A 23,963-nucleotide genomic window follows, 5' to 3' on the forward strand; every position below is an offset into this window, starting at 1 on the left:
CAATGTACCCCCCCCTTACAATTGGTTCACTATAAATCAAATCACATTACAATGAACTCAACATAGTAAATACCGTTCACTATATGATGTGCAGTAAGCACCGGTCATTGTGATAATGTTTGTGAATTGAATTTTAATTCTATTAAACAGCAATTCTAATTAGCAAAAATAGGAGGAATATTATCGACAGGCTATAAAAGCAAAGATATATTAAGCACAAATTAACCCTTTATTACCTTACCAATTAAATGATACGTGAAAATCAGAAGAATATACGTGATAATCGGAATAATTAATACGTACTGTAATATGTACATACGAACTAGTTGACATTTCTGTTCACTGACATTTGTGGGTGGGGGTTAAAATTAAAACAGTAAAAAGATAAGCAATCAATAACAAAGAACACAGCACACACAAATTGCAGGTAACACGATACGTGCAAGCGAGAACGTAGTAACGAGTTATAAAGCTTTAAAAATAGGAATGCAGAGAAGAGCTGAAAATTAATTTTTTATATGATTGAAGATTTCATGGAAGTGTAAACACATTTCACTATAATAACCCACAGAATTCCAGCTGTCGTTATTATTGCAAATTCAATAAGATCGAGTTTACTGTCCATTTATGATAGATTTCACTAACAGAAAAGCCCAATAAACAGGTGACTGCTAATTGTTTTTATTGTTTTATGGTTGTTACCTCCAGAATTTCGGCCGAACCACGTGGTACCGTCGGAGACAAACGTAGGGTAATCTCCAGTGCTGCAGTCTCCTGCCCCGATTAAACGGTATACTGTCCCAATTAAGAGAAATAAACCCTGGCTATTTTCGATTGGTTTCTGTTTTTTTAAAGATTTGTTCCAAATAAATGGCTGCCCTGATTAACCGGTGGCCCAAATAATCAGAATCCACCGTATTAGCATAATGAAGGTTAAAAAATAAAAAAATGGTACAAAATATATTATGAAAATTAAGAAAATAAATATAAAGCTATCATTAGAGGCAGCAAAATGCTATCTAATGATAGCTTTATATATATATTTTTTATTTTCTTAATATATTTTGTAGCATTTTTTATTTTTTAACTACTTCATTATGCTAATATATGTAAATAAAATAGTAGTAATGGGTTTGATGTGGTGCTTATGCTGCGCCTGTACTGCCATCTATAGTATTTTATTTATTTGTCTATATAAACTGGTTAAGCTTACATTGTCAATGGTGTGGCTCTGTGTTGGAGTGCTAGTCTGTCTGTTCTATATTTTTATTTTTCGCTGCACAAGGACCACCGCTATTCAAATCCTCTGTTGGCAGTTCGATTAGGGGATCGGGTGGCATCTGATCCTTCGATCGGTTTGCCTTTGCGACGATTTGTCTAGCAATTGAAATGCAGTGATTCCCTGACCATTATTGGCCTTGTAGTCCTCTGTTGATATGGGGCATAATAGTCAGTCTATTTTTGTTATTTTGGTTTTATTTTATTTTATTGTAGTTAGTTTAGTCTCTATTTGTGATATTTCATGTAATTCAGAACTGGCACCTTACAGGGGGGGGGGGGGGGCGCCACTAAATTCTTATGTATTTGGCTCTAAATTTTAAAATTGATTTATTATTTTGAATTGGATTTCCTAAATTTATTTAGAGATTTTTCAGCTACAATTTTTTAGTTTTACCTTTACTTCTCCCTCCCTGTTGATTAATTATTATGTTTAATTTATTATTTTTCACTCAACAGTTTTGCCATGATACTGGCATTAATTTTGATTTATATTTAATATCAGGTGTGTGTCTGTGTGTGTGTGTGTTAATATCCTAAAATTTATGAGATAAATTTTAGGATATTAACATTCTTTTGTCTTTTTCAAATCCACACTACTTTTTTCTTCTATCCTTACCCTTCTAGTCCAGCACTTTGCGTAATTTTCACCTCCATCTATGCAAACTTTATTAATCTTATCTATTCTTACATATTATATACTTTTGCATCCTTTGCTGCTGCTTTTACGCATTTTGGCGAATTTGTGATACCTTGCTTATCCATTTTTGGTTTTTATTCTTCCATCAACTGTAACTATGACCTTAAATTATATATATATATATATATACAAGTGCTTTTTTTGTAAAAAAATAGGTGCCAGTACTCATTCTTTGCTATCAGGAAAAATTGAAAATTAAAAGGTTATGAAAAGTACTCTAAAAAAAATTTTTTTTCCTGATACTGTTACTTTAGTAGTAATGTTTTTTTAGAATAAGAACAACAAATTAAGTATATTAACACAGTTTATTAAGCATAAATTTATTATTCACGTATATAAAAAAAATAAGTAAAATGTGAGTAAAATAAGTAAAAAATAATAACATAAGTAAAAATAATTTCATAATAAAGTTTTTGTAGAATATTCCAAATTTTTATTAAGTTCTCATCCAACACCCTATGCCAACGTCTTTTCTTCCTCTTTGAGTGTTGAATCTTTTCTTCTTTTCTTCCTCTTTGTGCGGAGGGAAAACACCCTGGGATAGACGAAAAAATGCTTTCATTGGGATGTTGCTGGATCAAGCAGGACTTCAAAACTTTGAGGAACTAAAACAAATGGCACAGGAGAGACAAAGATGGCAACAGCTCATCAGAGGAACTGACCAGTCACAAGACTAAATTACTGATGATGATGAACGAAAAAATGAAAAGAAGAAATAAAACATCACATTAATATTATTTTTATATTATAAATGCCAAATATAATCATAATAGACATGCTTCACGAGGTTGGGTGAAATACCTGAAGTGGTTATTCATTAGCTATTTTGGTGGTTATAGTCTCGGCCTTAACCCCCTTCATCGATTATCCTGAGATATCTCGTTTTTAATTTTAAAAGTTATTTGAAACTACACAAAATATCTCGGGATACAATAATACCCGAAGCAAACAATAATACCTCCAAATTTAGGATTGAAATGTATTTTCTCGGGTGTTTATCTGGCTAATTTTGCATTAGCCAGATAAACACCCGAGATTAAATCTTGAGATTTCTCAGGATTTTCTTATGCCTGGCAGCAGACGACTGGCTTTTGTTTTACTTATATTGTACAGAAATGTCAGAACAGTAGCACGCATTCCTGTGCCGCCAGTAAGCAAAATATAATTTGCTGTCCTAAATGCAAAATACTGAACCCACGAAAATAATTCACAAAAAAAAAATATCGAAAAATATTTCGCCGCCCTCTTGAACTGCCTCCCGTAAGCGACGCTTATCTTGCCTCTCCACTTCAGGCGGCCATGTGACAGAATGTAGTTAGTTTGTGATTATTGCTTTTGGCAGCAGATTACTGCTTGTGCATTCCACTTAATTTTTAAATTTATTTATATAATGAGTAAAAAGTTTTTCTGTGCCTTTCTTTTAGCTCAGGCACTAATTTATTAAAAAAATTTGTATAATTTGCACACTTTTTGGCATATGAGATAACTCGGGATAGACCAAATGGGTTAATTACTCCTATGTATTTTCTACGGAAAAATTAATAAAAAACACAAAAAACTATACAATGAGTATTCGCATGATGCATACTTTTAATCTGTAAAATAAAAAAAGTCTATCCGTTATGGCACATTTTTCGGAAAAAAATGTTCTGGGAAGGGGGTTAATTTTGTTTTGTGATAAGTTTTTGATTTTAGAAAATAGCTTATATTTGTAGCTACTTGCAATGAGAAATATTTTAGAGATCATTAAAGAGATCCACTATAATTAATAGTTCATTAATGGTTTTGCAATACAACTGCAGAATAAAAATTGAGCAATTTTTAATGGACTGATGTAACACATAAAATGCATATGGCTACTTTGCGAGTACCCATTCCTGATCTAAACAATGGGTTTCAAAAAAATAAATCTCAAAGGGTGTTTAGAATAAAAATAAAGCATAATACAACTAACTGGCTTGTGTCAAATTCTCAATTCTTCATTTTTCTGTCTATATTAGAAAGTAGAGGATTAGTGAAGACTGGAAGAATCCTGAATGACTATAATGCCAATAAGTCTGCATGTCCTGATAGCACTTCTCCAGTTATTCTTAAAACTCATGCTGCAGTGGTAATGCCTTTGTATCTCCATTCTACACACTTTTTATGTTATTTTTACTTCTGCAATGGCAAATTGATGAGGTTCTGAAAAGAAATTTGCTCATGTGAAAAAGCTCTTTCTTCCAATTATAATCCTTCTGCACTTGCCATGGCACTTTCAAAATTAATGTAGAAATTCAACAACTACCAACTCTTCCACTATCTTGAAACATTCTAACAGGATAATGGATGTTGATTAGGATTTTGAGAACTATTTCACTGCCAATACTCATTTATGGACAAATTCTGTGGTAAACTTTGAAGAACCTCAAGAAGTTGCTCATGACATTTCTAAAGCTCTCAGTCGGATTTTGTACAAAGACCTTTCCACTTGATGGTCTGCCTTCTAATTTTTTTTTCTTCACTTTTTAATACATATTCACTGTTTAATACATATCTTCTAATTTCCTAAAATGTGTATTCTCTTACGCTTCTATCTTTCAAATATAATAGAACAGAAGCTTGACAGAACTTAGTTACCAAACTCTGGCTGACGGAAAAGACAGAGATCGGATAAGAGGAAAATAGGCCAAAAGAAGAGGAAATCTGCAAGAAGAGGAAAATAGGCCAAAACAAGCAAAAAACAGCTTTTATACAAAAAGGATCCCCCCCCCCCAAAAAGAGAGGAAATCAGAAGATTTTTTTTTTACTTTATTTTCATTGAAAACAAATGCATTTTATATTAATATTCAGCCCACAGGATTGTTTACCAGTACAATAAGCTTTCTATTTTTCTGTCTGGATTGTTTGTTAGACTTCAACTGATTTTGATTGCTTCAAGAAAGATATTTTGAAGGCTTTTCCCTTTTCAGAAATGATGAGTCAAAGTTTTGTTTATACCAATGGCACTGCTATTTAGACTTGGCTGGCTGACAAGAGAATTATTAAGTCCTCACTAGAAAGCAAAGATCTGAACTTAGTATCCACACACACAAGGCTGAATTATGTGTAAACACTCTGCACGAATTTATATGTTTGTAAACTAACAGCTGTTTTTAACTCAGTTTTTTTATACTCAGTCCAGAAATGTTATTTTTCCTATCATGTACCATTTTTACACAAATCACTTAAGTTGATGTTATGAGTTGTATTATTGAATGATTAAGTTAGGAGAAAATGCTGGGAATTTGTAAAATAAATCTTCGCATGTTGGCAATGCTGCTATCAGTCATTTGTTTCTTGACCTAGAGAGCACCATGAAGCACTGTTTATATGTGTGGGCTCAGTTTATTTTTGAGATTATCATGTCAAACTTGTGCTGAAAAGTGAGTAAAATGTCTTCTTGCAAGTGTTTGAACAATCCAAACTTATTTTGGCATATTTGTGGTAGTTATTTAGTCCCTAAGCAGCAAAGAAATATTACACATTTCTTAGAAATTCTGTAATATCTTGTCTTTGCTGCTTAGGGACTAAATAACTTCCACAAATATGCCAAAATAAGGGAAAGTCTTGTCTGACAAATTTGATAGGATATTATGATGTGGTTACAAAGGAATTGAATGCAAAAAATAATTTTGATATCATATATATGGATTTCAGAAAAGCTTTTGACACTGTTGCGCATGGAAGACTATTGTACAAATTGGAGCAGAATAGTATTAAGGGTAAATTGCTACAATGGATAAAAGGATGGTTAAGTGGGAGAAGATAGAGGGTGGTAATCAATGGGTGCTGCTCTTTGTGGACTTATGTTATTAATGGAGTCCCACAGGGTTCGGTGTTAGGTCCACTGTTGTTATGTATATTTATCAATGATATTGATGAAGGTATATCAGGCTTAATGTCGAAGTTTGCAGATGATACAAAGGTTGGCAGGGTTGTTAATGACAGTAATGGCAGTGTGCTACTGCAACAGGATCTAGATAATTTGAGCAGATGGGCTAAGAAGTGGCAACTGAAGTTCAACCTTGACAAATGCAAAGTACTTCATATGGGTAGAAGTAACCCCAGAGAAATGTACCAAATGTGTGGTACTACACTTAAGGTGGTAGAAAATGAAAAAGACCTGGGAGTAATTGTGAAGTCAGATATGAAGTTTTCTGAGCAATGCAGACAGGCTGCCAGGGCAGGTCACGGAGTTTTGTCAATGATATATAGGAATTTTGCTAGCAAGGAAAAGGAGGTGATTATCCCTCTGTATAAGGCAATGGACAGGCCACGCCTTGAGTACTGCGTACAGGTCTGGAGGCCTCATTTCAGGAAGGATGTAGATTTACTTGAGCGTGTGCAGAGAAGGGCAAAAAGATTGGTGAGGGAAATGAAGGGATCCTCTTACCAAGAGAGGCTTAAGTTCTGCAAATTGCAGTGGCTGGAGACTAGGCACCTGCGCGGTGATCTGATTGAGGTATATAAGGCCTTGAATGGGTTGAGCACGTTGAATTCTGATGGGATCCTTCCACTTGTTCAGATTACGAACCTAAGGGGGCATAAATTCAAATTAAGGAAAGACAGATGTAGAATAGATGTGCGGAAATTTGCCTTTAGCCAGCGGGTGGTTAATTGCTGGAACAAACTTCCATCTGTCGTGAAAGTTGATAGGTTGAATAAATTTAAGGAGGAACTGGACAGGCATTTGGAGGCAATGGTGTGATTTTTTTTTTTTTTTTGGCTGATGCTGCATAAGCTCATACACTTGCTTTCTTGCATCACATACTACTACTACTATTACTACTACTACTACCTCCTTTGTAACTTGGTTACAGATCAATTAACAATGATAGTAGCATCTCCAAATTTAGGTAGGCTCATTGGCTCATCTTTCTAGACTCTCTCAGCAATAAGAGTTATATTTCATGTCCTGTATTTTTATTTTAATTTAAAAATAAATCTTTAATGATATTAATTTCAATAAACTTCAAGATATTTTATTAATTTTTATTGCATTCTAAATTAGGTGGTAGATGACTCTCATCAACTGGTGCAATTCCACCACTTTGCTTACTGAAGGCTTGAAGTGGTGGAACCCATGTTTAGTCTCCAGAGCTAAAAAACTAACTAGAATGTATGATCAACAATCGTCAGTATGGATTCCGTCAGTGTCGATCCACTGGTGATAGTCTGGCTTATGTTATCCATTTATCCACGAATTCAATGGAAAAGTTCGGTGAAACACAAGCAGTTGCCCTTGACATCTCAAAGGCTTTCGATCATGTTTGCCATAAAGTTCTTCTAAACAAGCTTTCATTTTATGGTTTGCCAAATGTTTTTTTGTAATTGGTTATCAAGTTTTCTCTCTGACCGCTCAGTGAGGGTGACGGAAGATGGTTCTCTGTCTTCTAACTTCTCCAGTAATGCTGGTGTCCCCCAAGGTTCAGTTCTTTCCCTCCACTCTTTTCCTCTTGTATATTAATGACCTTCTTCCATTGACCAGAAATCCTATCCATAGTTTTGCTGATGATAGCAGATTGCATTCCACTTTCCAGTTTGAGCAGGGTACTTAACAGTACCCTGCTCAATCAGCTTCAACTTCTCGAATATCCACTACCAATTCCTTAAATTCCAATCCCCAGGTAATTCTCCAGTGAGGCAATGACAACTTAGTTGATTTCAATACTTCTAAAACTCAGTCCTGCAAAAAGGATTCTTCTGCTCCTATGCTTATCTTTGGTGACACACTGATTTCTAGGCAAGATGATATCTCTCTCTCTCTCTTTTGGGGACTACCCTGACTTATAACCACTCTTGCATAAGCACATTACAAATATTTGTAATGCACAAGCAAATTAGAAATATTGCTTCCTCTGCATCTAAAAAACCTTGGTTTTCTCTTTCGCTCTCAGCGTTACTTTTCTTCCAAACAGCTGTTCACTCTGTACAAATCATAAATCCACCCTACCATGGAATATTGTTCGCACATCTGGGGAGGTGCCCCTAAAACCTCTCTCAGGCTTCTAGATTCCATTCAGAAGAGGGCAATTAGGTTAATTAATTAATGACTCATCTCTAACAGAGTCTGTCCACTCTCTGTCTGATAGACGTCCTGTTTCTGCTGCATATCTTTTTTAGAGATACTTCCATGGGCGCTGTTCTTCTGAATTGGCTTCTATAATTCCTGCTCTCTCTCTCTCTCTTTCAAATCAGTCCAAACATGTACCGCCACCAGCCAATATCCATTTACTGTCCAACTTCAAACTCAGAGAACCAACTTTTAACCTTCCTCATTTATTCATTCAACTGCCGTTTTCTGGAACAACCTTCCTTTATATGTATTTCCTGAAAATTATAATCTACAGAAATTCAGTCTAATGTCAACAAATATCTTCTTTCATCTTCTCAACCGCCAACCCATGCACGGTACTAAGTACTATAGGTTCTAATACCTCTCGTGTCTGGCGTTTTCATAAAAAAAAAAAAAAAATTAAAGTGGGTATCACCACTGAATTTATATATCCATGGTGTTTGTGAAAAACATGTAAATTTTGCTCTTGCCCTCTTTTATGGCTAACTGAACAATTATAGGAAGATATTCTCTAGTGTTTATTACAATCATATTGATTAAAAAAAATGAAACGAAATTCACAATCAAGATTTTACAAGTTTAACTATTTTTCTGAAAAGAGGAAAAGATGCAGACTGGTATTCCAAAAAGGGGAGAAACATAAGTTAAGATCTTGTTACAGTGGTGAGATTGGGAATGGATCAAATCCAAGGCAAAAAAAAAAATGATGGATTCTCAATTTTAAACCCAGGGAGTTGGCAGCTATGTATTCTCCACTCATAATTTCACTCCTGTAGATTAATTACTTCTATCACTAATTAGAACTCAATTGCTTTGCTAATGACAATATATTACACCACAATTTAAGTTTCCAGTTTGAAAACACTTATCTACATAAACAGCTACAATATGCTAAATATCCACCAGAGTTTTTTTAAATAATGATCTCCAAGAAATTCTCCAATGGGAAGAAGAAAGGTTAGTTAACTTTAATCCTTCTAAAGTCCTTCATTAGCTTTAGCATTAGTAGAGGCATACGAGAGAGAGAGAGAGAGAGAGAGAGAGAGAGAGAGAGAGAGAGAGAGAGAGAGAGAGAGAGAGAGAGAGAGAGAGAGAGAGAGACATGCAAGGAAGCAAGCTTATGCAGCATCAGCCAAAATAAACCCTCCTATTTCACTTCTCCATTCATTCCAAATAATTTATTTATTTGGAATGAATGGAGCCTTAAATTTATTTAGGATATCAACTACCACAACAAAAGATGGAAATCTGTTCTACCAATCAACTACCTGCTGGCTAAAGACAAATTTCCGCATATCTATTCTATAACTGTCTATCCTCAATTTGACTCTATGGCCCCTCAGATTCTTAATCAAAGCAAGAGGAAGAATCCCATCAGCATTCAGCTTGCTCAACCGATTCAAGGCTTTATACATCTAAATCAGATCACGTCACAGGTGTCTACTCTCCAGGCACTGCAATTTGCAGAACTTAAGCCTTTCTTGGTACGAGCATCAATTTGTTTCCCTCACCAATCTTGCTGCACTTCTTTGTACTGTTTCTAGCAACTCTACATCCTTCCTAAAATGAGGTCTCCAGACCTGTACACAGTACTCTAGTTGTGACCTAACCAATGCCTTGTACAACAGGATAATCACCTCCCTGTCCCTGCTAGCAAAATTCCTATATATCAATGACAAGACTGCATGACCTGCCCTGACAGCCTGTCTGCACAGCTTCGAGAATTTCATATTCGACTGCACAATTAACCCCAGATCTTTTTCATTTTCCACTTCCCCGAGTGTAGTACCACATAGTTGGTATGTTTCTCTTGGGTTATTGCTACCCATATGCAGTACTTTGCATTTGTCAATGTTAAACTTCAGTTGCCACTTCTCAGTCCATTTGCACACCTTATCTAGATACAGTTTCAGTAGCATACTGTCTTTACTGTCATTAACAACCCTGCCAATCTTTGCATCGTCTGCAAGCTTGGACATTAAACCTGATATACCTTCATCAATACCACTGATAAATATACAAAACAACAATGGGCCCAACACTGAACCCCGGAGAACTCCACTAATAACAATTGTCCAAGAAGAGCAGTGTCCATTGATTACCACTTTGTCGTCTCCCACTGAAACATCCCTTTATCCATTCCAGCAACTTATCGTTAATGACATACTTCTCCAATTTGTACAGCAGTCTTCCATTTGTAACAGATTCAAAAGCTCTCCTGAAATCCAAGTATATGATATCAAATTTATTTTTGGCATTCAGTTCCTTTGTGACCACATCATAGTATCCAATCAAATTGGTCAGAAAAGACCTCCCTTTAACAAACCCATGATGTGTCTCAACTATTACTGCAGTCTTGTCTAGATGATTCTGCAGTGCTGCTTTAACCAGTGACTCCATTATTTTCCCTGGAACACAAGACAAACCAACAGGTCTATAGTTACTTGTGTCACCTTTTGAACCCACTTTGTGAATTGGTGATTCCTTTGCACACCTCCAGTCCATGGAGACCACCCGCTGAGTCCAAGGAAGCTTTTATAATTATGGCTAAGGGTTTGTTTATTTCCTTTGCTGCCTCCTTTAATATAACTGGATAGATCCCGTCTTCCCCAAGTGCCTTCCTTATGTTCAACTTCAACAATTTCTCCTCCACTTTGCTCTCAGTTATTACAAAATCACTTAGTTCCGTGTTAGCGTTTGATAAACTTCTGGCACTCCCCTCAGTGAATCGCTCCTCATGTGTGAATGTAGATGCAAAATACTCATTCAGTTTATCAGCTACCTGAGCATGATCATCAATAGTCAACAGATCTATGTGAAGTGGTTCAATCTGATTCATCCCTTTCCTTCTAGAGTTTACATAAGTAAAAAAATGTTTTTCTTTGCATCTTTTTCCAAAGATGTCTTGTAATCTGCCTTCGCCTGCCCAACCTCCTTTGTGACTTGATTAGAGACTAGCTTATATCTACCACAGCTTTCTGTGTCACCTGATACTTTATATGCATCCCATACATTTTTTCTAATCTACCACAAGCCTCATTATTTCTTAGTTGGAATGAAAATCCTAGTAGCCTCCAAAATTAAATCCCTGAAGGCTTCCCATTTAGAATTCTATGTTGGTAACATCATCAGTTGACCCCACTGTACAGAATTTAAAAACTGTCTCAGACTCCTGTATTCACCTGATACCTAACAGTTGGGATATCAGAGACATGGTATCTGCCAATAATATCTGCCTTTGATGTCTTGAATAGCACTTCAAGCTCATCAAATTTATTAGCTATACTCCTAGCATTGGTGTACATGCACATGTTTCTACTCTTAGTTACCCTAACACAGCCCATGTATTTACTTGTTCCACTATGACTCCCAGCAGTCCTGGAAATCTCCATTACTTTGCTTTCCAGCTGCTGCTCATTCTAATAGAAGCAGTGCAAGAATCACTTTTGGCTCTGTCTTTGGCTATTGTTAACCTTTTAGTCTGTGCATCCCACCCAAGCTAGCAGTTTTCTGACCCACCTAACACCGTCTCGATATCATCAGCAAATATTCTTGCACCATTTCTATTTAAGAATACCCTATCCGTAGAAGCAGTCTCTCCTGTCAACAAGCACAGACCAGGCTGAAAAAAATTCAACCGATTGAGCCTGGAGAGAATGGCTCAATTGCTTGAGCCATTCTCTCCAGGGCCGAACTGATCAACAAGACTCTCATCATATACTCCCTCCTATTGTCTCTGGGCAGAATTGCAGACACTTTCACACCCAACCCTAACTCGTGACTTTTTTCAACATTGACCTGTACTTGTTGCCCTAAAAGTGTGCCATAAAAGATTATACTTGCTCTAAAACATCAACTTTTGCCCTTGGCAGACATACCGTGGTCCTGTTCTTCCTATCTTTCTTGCATAGTATATTCCCCGTCTCTCTCTAACAATAGTCACCAACAATAACTAGTTCCTGTGGGACCAACGCATTCTGCCTTGGAGATTGCCTGATACACAGGAGTGAGCTCTGTCATTGAGCTGGGCAGCTGAGAGCTTGATGGGACCCTCATTAATTTTTCGAGGGTATTTACCGTACATCTCAAGCTTAGACACCCATCAGAACGCTGAGTTGGCACCTAATTTCTTGACACTCTAGGCATCTAGCACACACAAAGACATCCTCCTTGGCTAGCTCATGTCCTATTTTAGAAAGGTCGGCAAACATTTCACATTTCACTCATTTTTTGAGACTGTGATGCTTCGGAGAATCGTCCTCTTCGTTTTTTCCCCCAAGTCACAGCACTTTCGCTAGTCTGTGACAGCTCTAGTCTGGGTCATGATTTCGTTTAAACAGAATTTAATTAACAACAAAATTTAATAAGATTAATAATATTTTTATTAATTGATAATACTATAATAAGCTAACAGATTCCTAATACAGTGCTTCATATTACACTATCTAGTTTTATGTTATACCTTATGCTATCAGTTCCAGATATATCATTATGCTATTTCTTATCGACTACAATATGGCGGCTAGTTCAACCATATTGTCACCAACACCAGGAATCGTAACTTCCAAAAATCACTAGTTAAATTCAAAATAAGAAGCTAACGAACGCTACTAAACCTATTTAATATCTGTGTAAAACACAATATACTATGTTAATTAACGAAGAATATGGTAAAAATATCAAAAATACTTATCCCTTTACAGCAGCCAAAAATCCACCAACTGTTCTCTTTCGCGACAGAGCACCCTATCTAATTCTCTTCTATTTCTTAGAAACAACAAATTCCACTGCTTCCATGATCACCTTGAACAACACTCAGATTTCTCAGGAAGAACACACAACTTTAGAGCCCTTCTACCCTTACAATACATTAGCATATTACTTGTTTTGCACTGAAAATTATAGATTTTTACTTTCTCTCTGAACATTACTTTTTTTCTAAACAGCTGCTCCTCCATAAAAGTCAAAAACCTAGGATATATTCCATGTAAAATGCAATAAAATTCCATTTTACATGGAATATTATTTTCAGATCCTAAATGGGACCCTTAGATCCTCAAACTCTTACACCAGTGGTTTTCCAACCTGGAATGTTGTTACAGCACCATAGGGTGCTGTAACAACATTCCAGGGGTGCCATGTAATTTGGGTTTAAGTTACTTAAATTTATTTATCTTTCTAAACATTAAAATAACTTATTGATATTTATTCAACCAATGGGAAAAGAGAAATGTGGGTTACGTGGTAATACATAACAAATACTAAAATACGTGTTTAAGCATGGTCACGTGCTATGTTTATCTAACATGACCACGCGGTACCATGCTTGATTTCCATATGTAAGGTATTTATGTATTCATAGCAAAGAAAGAGACACACACAGTGTTGAAAACTTCTGTATTTTATTTTACTTTATCAAAAGAAGCAAGAAGGGGGCAAAATGCCCCCCCCCAATATTTTAATTTTTAAAAGGTACATCCTTATTATTGTATCTTATAAACCACAATGACAGTATTTACATATGTCCCACTGATCACTCTATTTACAATTCCAAAATTAAAAAAATACAAAAACTTCACATTATAAAAGATAACAGCCTTCATTACATACGATATTACGTTACAGTTAACCTTTCGTGCTCCCTTGTCAAGTGGGACTCAATGTGACACAAATATGTGCCCCAGGACTTATGCTTCGAATTAAGCTTGACAATAAGTACGTGTGTTGAAGATATATTTGGCTACGTCAAAGAATTTTATACATCTTATCTATGTGAGTTAGGATTTTCTGTGCTTACCACTATAAAAACTAACAACAGGGAAAGACTGCAAACGACTGAGGAAGAAATAAGAGTATTTCACCAATATCTCTCCAATATTCCGCCTAACATCAGAAAGATCTGTGAATCACAAATAGCCACTGTTGCTCTCCTATTGGCTGAAACAATGCAAGACAGACGTCACCAGCCATGTTCACCCACGACCTTTTCTCTGTCCATAATGAGATGTTATTGTGGAAATGGCACATTCCCGATACACTCTTGATACTGTGAAATGGGGACAGTGCAATTCCTGTACCACTTACGCTATACGGCAACCCATGTGTCAGGCACCCACAATCATCCCTCTTTCAAAGTTTCTTGTTATACGGGGGGGGGTTTGCCTTTATTTATTAGCCACTCTTATACCACGTGAAATTAACAATACAGTTTATCAAGCTCATAGCCCACCCATGGTGTGTCTGAATTATTGCTGCAGGTTTTGTCTAGATGATCCTGCAATGCATCTTTAACCAGTGACTTCATTATTTTACCAGGAACAGAAGTTAAACTAACTGGTCTGTAATTACTCATGTCACCCTTCGATCCTCCTTTGTGAATTGGGGATACATTTGAACAACTCCAGTCTGTGGGAACCTCCCCTGAGTCCAAGGATGCTCTGATAATTATGGCTAAGGGTTTGCTTAGTTGCTTTGCCGACTCCTTTAATATAACTGGATAGATCCCATCCACCCCAGGTGCCTTTCTTATGTTTAACTTCAACAATTTCTTCTCCTCTTTGCTCTCAGTTATTACAAAATCATTAAGCACCCTGCTACAATTTGATAACCTTCTGGCATTTTCAATCCTTAATAACTCCTCATGTGTGAATGTAGATGCAAAATACTCATTCAGTTTGTTTTCTATCTGAGCAGGATCATCAATAGTCGAACCATTGATATTAAGTGGACCAATCTGATGCATCCCCTTCCTTTTAGAGTTTATATAAGTAAAGTAATCCTTGCTGTTTTCCTTAACATTCTTTGCCAAAGATTTCTCGTAATCTGCATTCGCTTGCCTAACCTCCTTTGTGACTTGATTACAGACTAGCTTATATCTGCCAAAGGCTCCTGTGTCACCTGATAATTTATATGGGTAACAGCGTTGTGTTGCCCAGGAACCAGGTTACCCATGAATTCTGTCCTTTCAGTGTATGATGCAGTAACAAAGGAAGTGGATACAAAAATAATTTTGACATCATATACTTAGATTTCAGAAAAGCATAAAATACTGCTATACAAATTGGAGCAGTGTGGCACCAGAAGCAAGTCACTGCTATGGATAAAGAGATGGTTGAGTGGACAAAGTCAAAGCGTGAGTTACCAATGTTTTTCCATTCAATGTCTAACTTTGCACTTAATAAAAATATTGGTAGAATAGTTTGCAAAAGTAATCAGGGTATACAACTGTAATGAGATATAGAACAATTAGACAGATAGTATAGAAATGGCAACTGATAAATGACAAATGAAAATACTGCATAATCCCAGAATAATATATCAATTATGCAGTACCACACTCAATTCCTGTATATAACTGACTCCCCATGAGCTCTCCTAGCACCTGTCTGCACTGGTGCAGACAGGTGCTAGGAGAGCTCATGGGGAGTCAGTTATATACAGGAATTTTGTCAGACATGTCAGACTGTCCATTGTAAAAAGCAATGGTCAAGTTATTTTTGACTGCTGTATATACAGGTCTGGAAGTCTCATTTTAGGAAGGAAGTGGATCTGTTGAACTCAGTGCAGAGAAGGGCAATGAGATTACTGAGGGAGAACAACAAGGTGCTCTTGTTAAGAAAAGTTTCAGTTCAGAAAATTGCAGCATCTGTTGATTAGACAACTCTGAGGAGATCTAACCGATGTGTTTATAGGCAAGCTAAATGCTGATGGATCCTAGTTCTTGCTCAGGCAATGAAGGGGGAGAGCATAAATTTAAATTATGGATGATTGCAGGATGGATATGCAGAACTTTGCCTTCAGCCAACAAATAGTTGATTGTTGGAACAAACTTTCATTTGGTGTTGTGGAAGTGGGTAGTTGAATAAATTCAGAGAAGAGGTATATAATTTATTTATTAGCGGGATGGACAGATGATATGGGAAGGGGATTTTTTTTTTTTTTTTTTCTTGTTGCTGATGCTGTACAGGCTTGCTTTTTTGCATCATTTGCTACTACTAATACTATAATGGGAAAATCCTGATGTATCACATTCTGTTTGAAACCCAATGATCTAATTTATATTTACAAGATTTAATTACCAATTTATTAAACTTCTACTTACTTTACAGCATGGTCATCAACTGTGGAGTAAAGCTGATATAGTTTTTTCATTCGGTCTTCTAAAGAGCTCTGGTATGGTACCAAACAAGTATGAAGAATTCTTTCAACAAGGAGCCTAATGAAGTAAAATCATAGTAATGAAGGAACTTTCGACCAAAATGTGCATGTGAGTATGGAATTCACAATGCAGCAATAGTTTAATAGAAATAAGAGCCCATTCATTTTTAAAGTCTCAGCTACTCATAAAACATTATTTAATGATTACAATGGTAACTGCAAAAAAATAATCCTGGAGTTAATGAACTTTTAAAGGGTAAAAGATAACTGGCTGCCTTTTAAAAATCTCTCTCTCTCTCTCTCTCTCTCTCTCTCTCTCAAATATTTTGTCTTAACTATGTACAAGTTTCAATATGATGTACATAAAATTAATTCAACTATTCATTTAATTAGCAAAGAGAGCATTTCTTGTTATTTCAAATGGTACCAGCAGTTTTGCTGTTCAAATGTTGCCTCTTGATATCCTAAGCTAATTCTAAGCTAAAATCATCTGTATCAACTTAAAATTGTTAATGTAATGTCAGCTTTTCAAACTTTTGTATTCTGCTCAGTTATGAGCACCTAAACAAGCATGACAACAAATGTAAAACCAACTACCAGCTAAATCAAGGCAATTTTATAAGCTTAGATACCAGGTTCAGATTCCTTTCTCTGGAGGTTCTGGTGCATTTACATTTTGATATACTACCAACCCAAAATTTCCACCTCTAAGGTCATTACAAAAGGTAGGGGGAGGTTAAATCCTCATGAGAAGTTTGATCGTGTACCAAATATTATGACACCAGATCATAACTTGCAATTCTGTACAGGAAGGTTATGTGTAGTTCTATGATGAAGTTGTCCCAAGGGCTGGAAGGGCAGTTCATGGAGTACTATCAACCATATACAACAATTCTACCAGCAGAGATGGAGGAGGGGGAGTAATTATTCTGCAATATATCTCAATGGTTAGACCACACCTTGAACAATGCATAAAAGTTTGGATGCTTCATTGCAAAGAGCACAATAAGAAGAGTTGAAGATGCTGAAAAATATAAAAGATATACAAGAGATATTCACACAGGAAAAGACCCAAGTTCTGTAAGCTGAAAAGTTTGGAAACCACAACCTGCATGGTAGAAGATCTGACTGAGATGTCAAAGGCAATAAAATGGTTAAGAAAACTTAATGGATGGAAATGACTAGAATGAGAGGCACAGATTCAAATTAAGGGAAGGTAACTATAGACTGGATATCAGAAAACTGGCCTTTATTTAGGTACCTTGTTCATAGTTGATTACTCAACTATGAACAAGTTATTACCTAGATTTAAAGAGATATTAAATAAACATTTGGAAGAAGTAGACAAAACATAAAATGTGGGAAACATTAACTTTATCAAATTTTTATTTTATGTTATTTACTTTATTTTTTTATGGTATCATATGCTACATAAACTTTGCTTCCTTATATCTTTCTGCTATTTTAATACTAATCCTATACTTCGAGTATAGTTTTCGTAAAAACCAGACTATCTGACACAAGTTTTGATTGAACTATTCCCTCCTTTGTCCATTATAACCATTAGGAAGGTGATGTCTCTATATTTGCAGTCTAAGTTCAAAATTATAAAGGTGCTCAGGTATGGTGCCAATTACTTAACTAACTCCACTATAAGTTTGCTATATGCAGTATACTCTATATGATATCAAAGGTATTTGGACAACATTCCATGAATATAGTGAACTGCACTGGAAGTCCTCCATGGAAGATCTCTGTCACTGTTCATCAGAAGCTGGCATAAGTTGTAGCTCAGAACTTACATTTTCAACGGTTGTATCATCATTATCATTTTCTTTCACATACACAGTTAAGCTTTTTTTTTTTTTAATGAAGATAGCAAAACAGATAACTTGTTTTGCAATAAAGATAGTAAAATGGGAATAACAGAGTTAAACTATAGCCAAGGTATGTCTTTTAAGAGTCATAATTATTATTTTTTAATAAATGACTGCTGATTATGAAAGTATGAAATTGTTTTATATAATATCGGTGTTTAGATACACCATAGGCACTCTTAAAAAAAACTACAAGGTAGTTGTTGTGGGCATCATTTGCTCTTTCTCATATTGTGCTCTGCCTTCACGACGAGTTGTCATGATACTGCACTACCTCAAATAAGTAACGCTTCACTAATAGAGAAGACTATTGTTACTTATTCTCAGTGGGTGATAGGCCAATAGCCTTGAAACATGTCTGGGTGGTAGTACTCACTGAGAATAAGTAACAATAGTCTTCTCTATTAGTGAAGCGTTACTTATTTGAGGTAGTGCAGTATCATGGCAACTCGTCGTGAAGACAGAGCACAATATGAGAAAGAGCAAATGATGCCCACAACAACTACCTTGTAGTTTTTTTTAAGAGTGTCTATGGTGTATCTAAACACCGATATTATATAGATACTAAACTCTTAAAGTATTATGCCATGTGCATTTAATTATTTAAAAAAAAAAAGAAATTGTTTTAATACCAACAAATTAAAGAGGGATAAAAAATTGCTATTATTATTATTACTAAAATCAGAACTAATGATGTCAACTGTATATAAACTTACGCTGAAAAAATACAAGTTAAACATAATATATTTTCTCATGCAGAACAGGAAGGGATTATGTGCTGCTGGCAACTTTACATATTAACTCCAGACTTGAGGTATTCTTAAAGGCCTGGGGGAATGGCCCACCCTTGTAGTAGATAGAAAGAATATTTTGTTAAAATGGGATCTGAATTTGAAGGGGGGGGAAGCACAATGATCAATGACAGTGTCACTTAATGGTTCATGAAACTTGAATTCTTAACTTCTTCAAACAGAGCTGTAATTAGCCAATCTCAAGTAGAGGGATTGGACCCTTATCCATGATTTTTCAGCCCAAACAAAATGCAGATTAGCCTATTAACATAATGAATTGACAGGAAACACTCAGCAAGCGGCCACATGAACATCTGTCAGTACATAAGCCATCTATAGAGAGCTACATATCTATGGGTTCAAGAGTAGAGCGGATGGCAATAAGTCCAATATCATGGCCACATGTAAAATGGCATGTGGAATGTCTTTACCAGCATTCATGGTCTTGGGAACAATAACAAAGTACTATTTTGGAGGGGCAGTCATGCTACACAATGTTTCATTCCAGTGGACATGTTTGAGTCTGGAGATTGTAGAGCACTTCATGTCAGAGTGTATATCATGAACATGACATTTGGTGGGCAGTCTGATGGTGTGGCATTCATTCAACTGGCTTGGACTTGGCCTACTGGTAGAAGTGCCGATGATCTGCTTTAATGATCTGGATAATTACACATTGCTTATGCTGTTCAGTACTGCAAATGAGATCAGTATCAGCACAACAAATCCAAGTCAGACAGCAAAGGTATAGAAGACTGGTATGTGGACACTGACAAAAGAGTTGGACTGGCCTGCCCAGAGCCTGGACTCCAGTGCTGCAGTTTGCCCCACAATGACCTGTGGGGCAAACTGCAGCACTGGAAAAGACCAAGACCAAAACAGTATTTTTCGAAACCAGTTCTGGTAGCTACTTTACAAGAAGAATGGAGGCAAATTCCAGGTGACATTTACCAGAATGGGCCCAAGAGGGTTGAGGCTGTTAAAAAGTCAGAGGTAGCCCTAATACATATTAGGTTTTTGAAATAAAAGCCCTTTTTATCCAGACAGATCCTGACTAAGGTCAAAAATTCATCAGAGGGAAAAAAAAAAAAAAAAAATTCACTGAATTTAAAGGAACAGCCTTATATTATTTGAGAGCTATGAAACATTGTCCAAGTAGTGCAATTTATTTAAATTGTGGTGCAATATTGAAGCAAATTGTGCTGAAGAGCCTCCAGAATAAGAGATCAATGAACTTAATAACAAACTTAGTTTACTCAATGTTTCATATAGACAACACTTGCCAGCAAGAGGTGTTTGCTCTAAATTCATTGGGCTTTTAGGGAAAATAGTTATTTGATGGAACAAGTGTTTAATATAGAGGTTTCAACTCGACAGGTTTCAAAGTGTTTAATATAGAGGTTTCATCTATTGCCACACTACTACTAAGACGGACAATTAGATGATTGTTAACAGCCTTATAACTTGGCATTTTTACTTCTTTAGCAGTGTGCACATGGTTCATTTCCAAAACAAGCCACTTTTGTCAATATTAAACACTCGTTCCATCAAGTCGAGCACTAAGAATGAAGGTATATGGTGTGCTTTGTAAAAGTATATTTTATGACTTATACTGGTATTCTATGTACAGTAAGACCCCCCGTATCCTTGGGGGATACGTTTCAAGACCTACTGTGGATGGCTGAAACCACGGATATAAGCGAACATCTGCTGACCCCATATATAACATGATTTTCTTGTACATATATACATATAATAAAGTTTAATTGATAAATTAAACACACAGTAAGACATTATCAACATTAAATATGGTAATAATAAAGTACAGCAGACTCTTGATTTACCAGAATTGTATTAACTGGGCCACTTCAAGACTCCAAATTAAAAAAAAAAAACAGAAATCATAATTCAAGTAATAACTAGAAGAGGTATAAACAGATATTTTGCAAGTCGTAAATAAGCAACAAGAACCAGCATTATAAGTCATCACGGGAGATTAGTGTATCTATTATCTTGCAAGCCCCAGTGACTTCACGCCTACTGCTCAAAATAAAAAAAAAAAGACCAAAGTGTTTAGTTTGATTTAGTGCATCGTGTCAATTGTTGTGTTCCACTGCACTGCAAAAGGACAAATTTTGTTTTGTTATTTATGCCAGGGATGCCAGAATTTTTTTTCTTTTTATAGTAACTATTTTTTTATTTTTTTTTTTTTGTTTAGAAATTATGGGCAAACGCAAGAATTGTGCTTTCAATTAAACAAAAACTTGAAATTATTCAAATGTCTGACAACAGTGCATCCCTTAAATCTTTAAAGAACCCTTATAACGTTGGCGACCAAACCATACGCAACGTTGTAAAAAATAAAGGAAAGCATCATATTGGACAAGCGACTAGTAAGTGTCAAGTTTTTCGCTTTTTTTCTGTGGTTAACTGAATGAGCGGATACGGAGCACAACTGTATTTTATATTTATGATTTATGGAAAAAATACACCTAACCAGCCATCACATTAACACCATGACATAATCAACTTACATGATTTTTATGTGATCCCCAACTTGGGAAAATTCTCACTTATGAAAAGAATTGGGTAATCAAACATTTACATAAGTTGCAAACTTACACTATAGAACATTTTCAAATGTTTAACCTATTGAAAACAACCAACTTCCAATTCACCGACTTCCACTCACAATTAAAAAAAAGAAAAGAAAAAAAATTACAGATTACAACCTAATTTTATTAACAAACCATTTATCAATGTTACGTTTCAGACTTACACACAGAATTCTTGACCTACCTCTCCAGCTCTTTCTGGTATGACAAATTTCCCAAATACAGTGGTACCTTGGTTTGCGAGCATAATTCGTTCCGGAAACGTGCTCATAATCCAAAGCACTCATATATCACAGTGAATTTTCCCATAAGAAATCATGGAAACCCAGATGATTTGTTCCAAAACTCAAAAATATTCATATACTGTAAAAATTATTAATACAAAATACATAGATACCTTTTCATATTTTTAATATTTAAATTTAATATACATAAAGCAATCGGATTTGTGGTAGGACGACTTTCACTGTCACTAACGGAATCACTGCTATCTGTTGACTCTCTTTTTGGGTGACTTTAACAAGGAACCTCTCCAATGACACTTGCCTCCTCTTGAGGATTTCACGGAAATATGACAATTGCATTGTCATTAAACAGATTCATCACTCGCACTATTACAAAATGAGGAGGCACGCTTGATACACATAAACAAAGCTGCACGTGTGTAGCAATTAAATAAACAACAGCGTAAAGGCAGAGATACACTATTCACACCTCACATTTTACTAAAGCACATTTCTAGGGGTTACTACCATAAAACAATAAAAACAATTTCCAGTTACGTTCCTGCTAGTGGAATCTGTTATAAACTGGTAGTAAACTCGATCTAATTGCATTTGCGATTATACTGATAGCTGAAATTGTGTTGGTTTTTACGTTATTATGGTGAAATGTGTTTCCTCTTCACTGATATAAAAAAAAAAAAAAAAAAAAAAAATACATTTCCAGAATCTTCTCTTCATTCCTATCGTGTTGCGTTCGGTTTGGGTGATTCTGTATTCGACTGCCATTTCTTATAAACACAAAGGCGAATCGTGCATAAGCAAATTCGGTTTGTGTTATATAAGCTATCGTTCGCGTATTTATAAATCATGTATGATCAAATTCGTGTGGTGTAAACACGTGTTATACGAGGACTGACTGTACTCATATTGCAAGACCTCTCTTGTTTATCAAGTTAAAATTTATTAAAAATTTTTGCTCGTCTTGCAAAACACTCGTAGACCAAGTTACTCGCAATCCAAGGTACCACTTAGGGCTTGCATAAAACCGAGAAATTTCAAAACCGAGTTTAACCGAAGTTTACTCTTAAAACCGGTTTTAAAACCGATTTTCTCAGACTTAGGGAAAATAATTAAAAGCTTATAACACAGGTATTTATTTTATCTTGGGTAGATTGTACAAATCGTAATCAAATCTTTTAAACAAAATCTATCACCTCTTATAGTAAAAAAAAATAAAAAAAATTAAAATGCTCCAAAAAGGTAACCAGCTTGAGATTATAAAAAAATTACAAATTGTATTCAAATCCTTTGAATAAAAACTATCTTCTTGTATAGTAAACAAAAAAATAATAAGCCCTATAATAAAAATAATGTGAAAAAAAACAGCTTGGGGAAATTACTTTACTATTTATTGCTCCGCTTTTTTCTGAAAATGATCCTTTAAAAAACACAGTATATTAAGCATTTTTACTGATAGACTTGACCTTATTTTTGTGTTAAAGAGACCAGTGATCGAAAACACTCTCTCAGATTGGACACTTGTTGGTTTAATGGTCAGCAGTGTTCTATAAACTCTCTCCAGCTTTTCACTTCTACTGCTAGTTGCCTCCAAAATTTTAAATTCTTTGCTGATTTCCAATTCACTCGGATATTTTGAAGGCTCTTCAGTTAATCTCTTTATTACACTATCATACTCTCACATGAGTGCATCTCCGACATCGGAACTAGACGAGTCTTTGTTTTCTTCTAAAAGAACAGTTCGTTTATTTTCAGTTTCTTCATTCAGCGCTAAGACTCCTTTGGAATGTTTTGCAAATAATCTCTGATAAATCTCTTCAGCATGCTTTTTCAAAACTTGCTTACTTGGAAAATCAAAAGTTCTTGAACCTGAATCTTCTTTCCTAAACTTTTTGGAGTTGTGTAGAAAGTTCAGCAAAGCCACAGTTTGGCAATTTCGTCTTGCACTGTAACGCTGCAAAGGGCTTTGGTGAAACTTTAAAGCAAATGGGTTTTCTGCTGTATCAAGCTTGGCAAGCAGAAATTCTGTTGAAGACTCTGCTTTAAGTAAGTCTGTATCTTCTGAGGTTATAGCCTTCAGAATCATTTCAACTGGTCGCAAAGTTTCATGTAGCAATTCAAATGTTTTCCAGTCATCGTCAGACACGGCTTCAGTTGACAGTACTGCCCATAGAACATTTGGAATGCAATTTTTCAATTTCAAAAA

General features: G+C 35.6%; 1 protein-coding gene across 4 annotated transcripts in view; it reads right to left on the bottom strand.

The window, feature by feature from the left end:
• LOC150078026 (sister chromatid cohesion protein PDS5 homolog A-like) overlaps positions 1-23,963 on the bottom strand; it is a 797,139-nt gene that overhangs the window by 413,102 nt on the left and 360,074 nt on the right. For all 4 annotated transcript variants that reach the window (XM_090384327.1, XM_090384329.1, XM_090384326.1 and 1 more), the window contains exon 14: positions 16,177-16,290. In XM_090384327.1, coding sequence (XP_090240453.1) covers positions 16,177-16,290 — 114 coding nt within the window. The remainder of the gene's footprint in view (positions 1-16,176; positions 16,291-23,963) is intronic.

Source organism: Mastigoproctus giganteus, chromosome 11 (assembly GCF_048544385.1).
Source record: "Mastigoproctus giganteus isolate SK-2022 chromosome 11, ASM4854438v1, whole genome shotgun sequence".
Taxonomy (NCBI): domain Eukaryota; kingdom Metazoa; phylum Arthropoda; class Arachnida; order Uropygi; family Thelyphonidae; genus Mastigoproctus; species Mastigoproctus giganteus.